A 5,096-nucleotide genomic window follows, 5' to 3' on the forward strand; every position below is an offset into this window, starting at 1 on the left:
CATGCTGTTTTAATTGCTACAGCTTTGTAGTATATTTTGAATTCAGGAAATGTGTTGTTTCCAGCTTTGTTCTTTCTCAAGATTGGTTTGGCTATTTGAGATCTTTTGTGGTTTCATAGAAATTTTAGGATTTTTTTTTTTCTGTGAAAAATGCCATTGAAATTTTAACAGGGATTTTATTGAATGTATAGATTGCTTTGGGTGGTATGGACATTATAACAATATTAATTCTTCCAATCCATGAGTATGTATATATTTCCATTTATTTGCATCTTTTTCAATTTCTCTAATCAATTTCTTTAATTTTTAGTGTACATATATTTCACCTCCTTAGTATTTTACTATTTTTAATGGTATTATAAGTGGGATTGTTTTCTTATTATCCCTTTCTAATAGTTCATTATTATATATAAAAATGCAACAGACCTTTGTACATTGATTTTGTATCCTGAAATTTTACTGAATGTGTTTATTAGTTCTAACAGTTTTTTGGTGTAGTCTTAAGGGTTTTCTATATGTAAGAAAATGTCATCTACAAACAGACAATTTTCATTCTTTCTTTCCAGTTTGGATGCCTTTTATTTCTTTTTCTTATCTAACTGCTCTTGCAATGACCTCCAGGACTATACTGAACAGAAATGGCAGGACTGGGCACGCTTGTCTTGTTCCTGGTCATGGAGGGAAAGCTTTCAGCTTTTCACTATTGAATATGAAGTTAGCTGTGGACTTGTCAGATGTGGCCTTTATTATATTGAAGTACATTCTTTATAGTTTGTTGAGAATTTTTATCATGAAACAGTGCTGAATTTCATCACATTTTTTTCTGCATCTACTGTGATAATCATCAGGGGCTGGCCTATATGTTGGGCTGTAGCTGCCTGCTTGACACTGGGGTAGACATGGAAGCTAGGTCCACAAGGCCAGGCATTCAGCCTGGGGCCCCAGGGCCTGACCTAGCATTGTGGTGGCCAGGAGTGTTGTTCTGGGGGAAAGCTTGGAGCCCTAGGACACAAGTGCCAGCCTGGGTGCCCTGTGTTGGGGTTCACAGTTAAGTTGGATACTACTTCACTCTTCCTCCCCCTAGAGTGTCTCTATGCATTGCACTGCTCAGGTTTGAGGAAAGGATGACATGGGTAATGTGAACACGTTGTTCTTACCCTCTTCAATGTATCTTTTCTTATTTCTGGGCTGAGTTTCAATAGAAATCTGGAAGTATTTACTAATACATAATCTCTCACCTGAAATCCTTAACTCTTGTAAAGGTATTTTCATTTGTGCACAGATGTTCAAACTTATGTTTCTGTGAGAGTACAAGCTCTGAAAACTACTATTTCACCATCTTGCTGATATCCCTTTGGAAGTATCCTTTGCTAGCTTGCTGAGAGCATTTTATTTTATCATAAATAGGGTTTGCATTTTTCCATGGAGGTTCAGGATTTCTCTTCTTTTCAGTGTGCTTTGAGGTATCTCCAAAGCAGAAGTGTGGTTTGGTGCTTTATACATGGTTGGGGGAGTCAGATCAGCCACCTTCCTCAGTCTTAGCCACTGTTTCCCTCTAAATCTTTGTGGGGAGGCCCTAAAGTACAGTTCTCTTCTAGGCATAATGAGACCAGCCTAAATTATTTACTTACAACCTTATAAGCGTTGGCCTACAGAAATCAAACAAGTAAGATGGGAATTATATTGGCTAAAGGAATTCAGAGGGAAATGGGACTCTGGGGCTAGATGTCAGCCTCTTCCTCCTTTTGCTTCAACCATTTGTAGTATGGCTGCAGTGAATCTTGTCTAAATGAGGGGAGAAAGGCAAGAACACTGCTGTAGTCAAACAAGGAAGGAAACAGTGAGAAGAGGAAGTAAATACAAGAAAGGAAGAGGATTCAAGAAACAAACAAAACTATAGAAGAGAGAAAGGTCTAAAATCTGTAAGTACCTACTATATATTAGTAGGTTGCTTTACATAAAATATCTCTATTCCTCATAACAACCTTGATAAAGAAATATTATCATTGCTCTTTTACAAATAAGCTGAATCTCAATAAGATCACCAACTTGCCCTAGATGACAAAACAGAAGTGGCAAGGTGGGAAGTATTTGTAAGCACTAAAGCCTTACTTAGCCTTTCCTATGCACCAAGCTGCCCTATAGTTAAAGATGTGAATCATTCTAGAGCCTTGAAGGTTACATCCCTGTGGGAGCAGAGTAAATAGAAAACCTTAAGACTATATTCTGTTTGTAACAAACCAAACAGTGAGGAGGGGATTCCTGGATTTTTTTTTATCTTGGCAATAGTTCAAATTTATTACCTTCTCTGAGAATGAAAACATATTTGATGTAATTTAGTAATAGTCATGATTACAGTCTGTTACTAAAAAATAAGGCATTCAATCACAATTGCACAGTGATGAAGCTAGCAGCATGTGTTCTCCACACCACCACGCACTACTCACCATTAGTCTCTCATTCAGAAAACAGAAAATTGTGAACAGAGATTATAAAAATCACTCAAATAAATAGAGCATTCGCTGGATTTCTGAAGGATCAAGACACCTTTATATAGTGAAGCTGTCTTCTCAAAATGGTTCTACCTTGAAAGAAGTGTTCTTTAAACAAATTGGCCCTTCATGTTCCATGAAGAACATTTATGCTCATCTTAACTTTGAGCTATGATGAGCAATGAAAGAGTTATTTAAACTCTCCTTCTTCCATTTTCGGTGGGCTCCACATCAAGTATAATCATATTGTACATATTATGAAACCCTCCTTAGTCTAAAGGAGAAACTGACAACAATATTTATTCCTACTAACTTTATTTAAATTAGCCAGACTGACCGATTTTATAACACAATCAGAAGCAGAGCAAAGTTCACCTTCCCAAAGACAGTGTGGACAGGAACATGTTTATTTCTTGTTTGAATAACACTGCAATTAGAACAGACAAGCTACTGACTATAATTGGATCTATGGGACATTATCCCTGGAGTTTCAGAATCTTAATACTGCACAAATAGATTTCTAACTATAATTTACTGTATGAATTGGAAACTTCTCACAAGCAACAAAAAACTTAAATTGCCTTATAGTGCCAATAACTGGTCCTTTGGAGGATGTTTCTGGAGCACAGATGCCAGGCAACTCTGGCTATATGAAAGGAATTTCTATATATGTCTACCACCATGAGAATATCTGTCATCATATTCCTGGGTTTGAGATGGAAACTGCAGACCTGTGTTGAAAGTTCAAGGCTTTCAGTTAATTAATCTATGACTGCAGAAATTTATAACTTTTTTTTTTCCTCAGTGAATCTCCCAAATTATTTTGGACAGAACCCTACGGGTGACAGAAGAAATGATGAGCTTGGAAAGCAGAACAGTTCCTAAGCAGGAAGACTGTTACCAAACCAGGGGAAGAAAATCATTCTAATGTTTCAGGTAAATGGATGACTTATCCACAGATAAGTTACAAATATGGTTTCAGAAAAAGAAAAGAATGCGTAAGATTATTTCTTTCCTCAATCTCTCATGATGTTTATGAATTAAACCTCCCTCTTCCCAATACTGCCAAAAAAATATTGTATAAAAAATAACAGCTTGAAGATTTATCTGTTGACTTCCTGCTTGAAATTTTCCTAATTAATGACAAATTCCTTCAAACATATATTACTAATACTATCACCAAACTAGAGAAGCATTTAACTACATAGACTACAAATCTATAGCATAGACCACAAGTTCATATGAAGAAAAAAATGCCAGAAAATATGAAGGGAGATAATCTTATGTTTTATCTATAATACGTGATGTTAATTCTTCTATACATATACACAAATGAATATGACATAATAAAATGTTCCAGGCAAATCTGACATCTGTAAAAATTTTTTTCTTCCTGGGATTTTCCCACTACCCCAAAGTTGAGGTCATTGTATTTGTGTTGTGCTTGCTGATGTACCTGATCACCCTGCTGGGTAATATAATTCTGATCTCCATCACCATCCTGGATTCCCACCTACACAAACCCATGTACTTCTTCCTCAGCAACCTCTCCTTTTTAGACATCTGGTACACCTCTTCTGCTTTCACTCCAATGCTGGCAAACTTTGTTTCAGGGAAAAACACCATCTCATTCTTAGGGTGTGCTGCTCAGATGTACTTTTCTCTTGCCATGGGTTCCACGGAGTGTGTGCTCCTGTCCATGATGGCGTATGACCGGTATGTGGCCATCTGCAACCCCCTGAGGTACCCCATCATCATGAACAAGAGTGTCTGTGTGCAGATTGCGGCTGGCTCCTGGGTGACAGGCTACCTCACCACCCTGGTGGAAACAGTATCTGTGCTGCAGCTCTCTCTGTGCGGTCATAACATAATCAATCATTTCGCTTGTGAAATTCTGGCTGTCTTGAAACTGGTTTGTGTGGACACCTCCATGGTGGAATTAATCATGCTGGTGATCACCATACTTCTCCTTCCCATGACAATGTTTCTAATTTGTATATCTTATGCATTCATTCTCTCCAACATCCTAAGAATCAGCTCAGTGGATGGTCAAAGCAAAGCCTTTTCAACATGCACAGCCCACCTGACTGTGGTGGTTTTGTTCTATGGGACAGCTCTCTCCATGTACCTGAAGCCCTCAGCTGTAGATTCACAGGAAATAGATAAATTTATAGCTTTGGTATATGGTGGATTAACCCCCATGTTGAATCCTATCATCTATAGTCTACGGAACAAAGAGGTAAAAGCAGCTGTGAAGAGACTGCTGATTAAAAATCCCTTTTATACTGCGTTAATTTCTGCCCTCAATAATATTGGAGCAAGCACACTTATCTGAATAATCTCCAAGATTATCCAGAAAGCTGCAAAATAGTTGGTATAAACCAAACCCTGGAAAATACTTAATTTTTATAGTTCAACATTAAGTTCAATACCTTCATTTATCTTGTAAATAAAACTCCTGAAATTAATGAATCACTTAGGCAGAATGAGTTATGTTTCCAGAAAAGTATTTAACATTCATTGAATATTAATATAACATTAAAGTTATACAATTTCTTACTGTTTCCTATTTGACTTGGTATACATGTAAGAGTCAACTTTAGC

General features: G+C 37.1%; 1 protein-coding gene across 1 annotated transcript; it reads left to right on the forward strand.

Moving 5' to 3' along the window:
* The first annotated feature begins 3,843 nt into the window (after positions 1-3,843).
* LOC130544031 (olfactory receptor 13F1-like) lies at positions 3,844-4,827 on the forward strand. Its single transcript, XM_057313586.1, has one exon. It carries the CDS (start codon positions 3,844-3,846, stop codon positions 4,825-4,827), a length of 984 nt encoding a protein of 327 aa, XP_057169569.1.
* The last annotated feature ends 269 nt before the right edge of the window (positions 4,828-5,096 follow it).

This window comes from Ursus arctos, unplaced genomic scaffold (assembly GCF_023065955.2).
Source record: "Ursus arctos isolate Adak ecotype North America unplaced genomic scaffold, UrsArc2.0 scaffold_18, whole genome shotgun sequence".
Taxonomy (NCBI): domain Eukaryota; kingdom Metazoa; phylum Chordata; class Mammalia; order Carnivora; family Ursidae; genus Ursus; species Ursus arctos.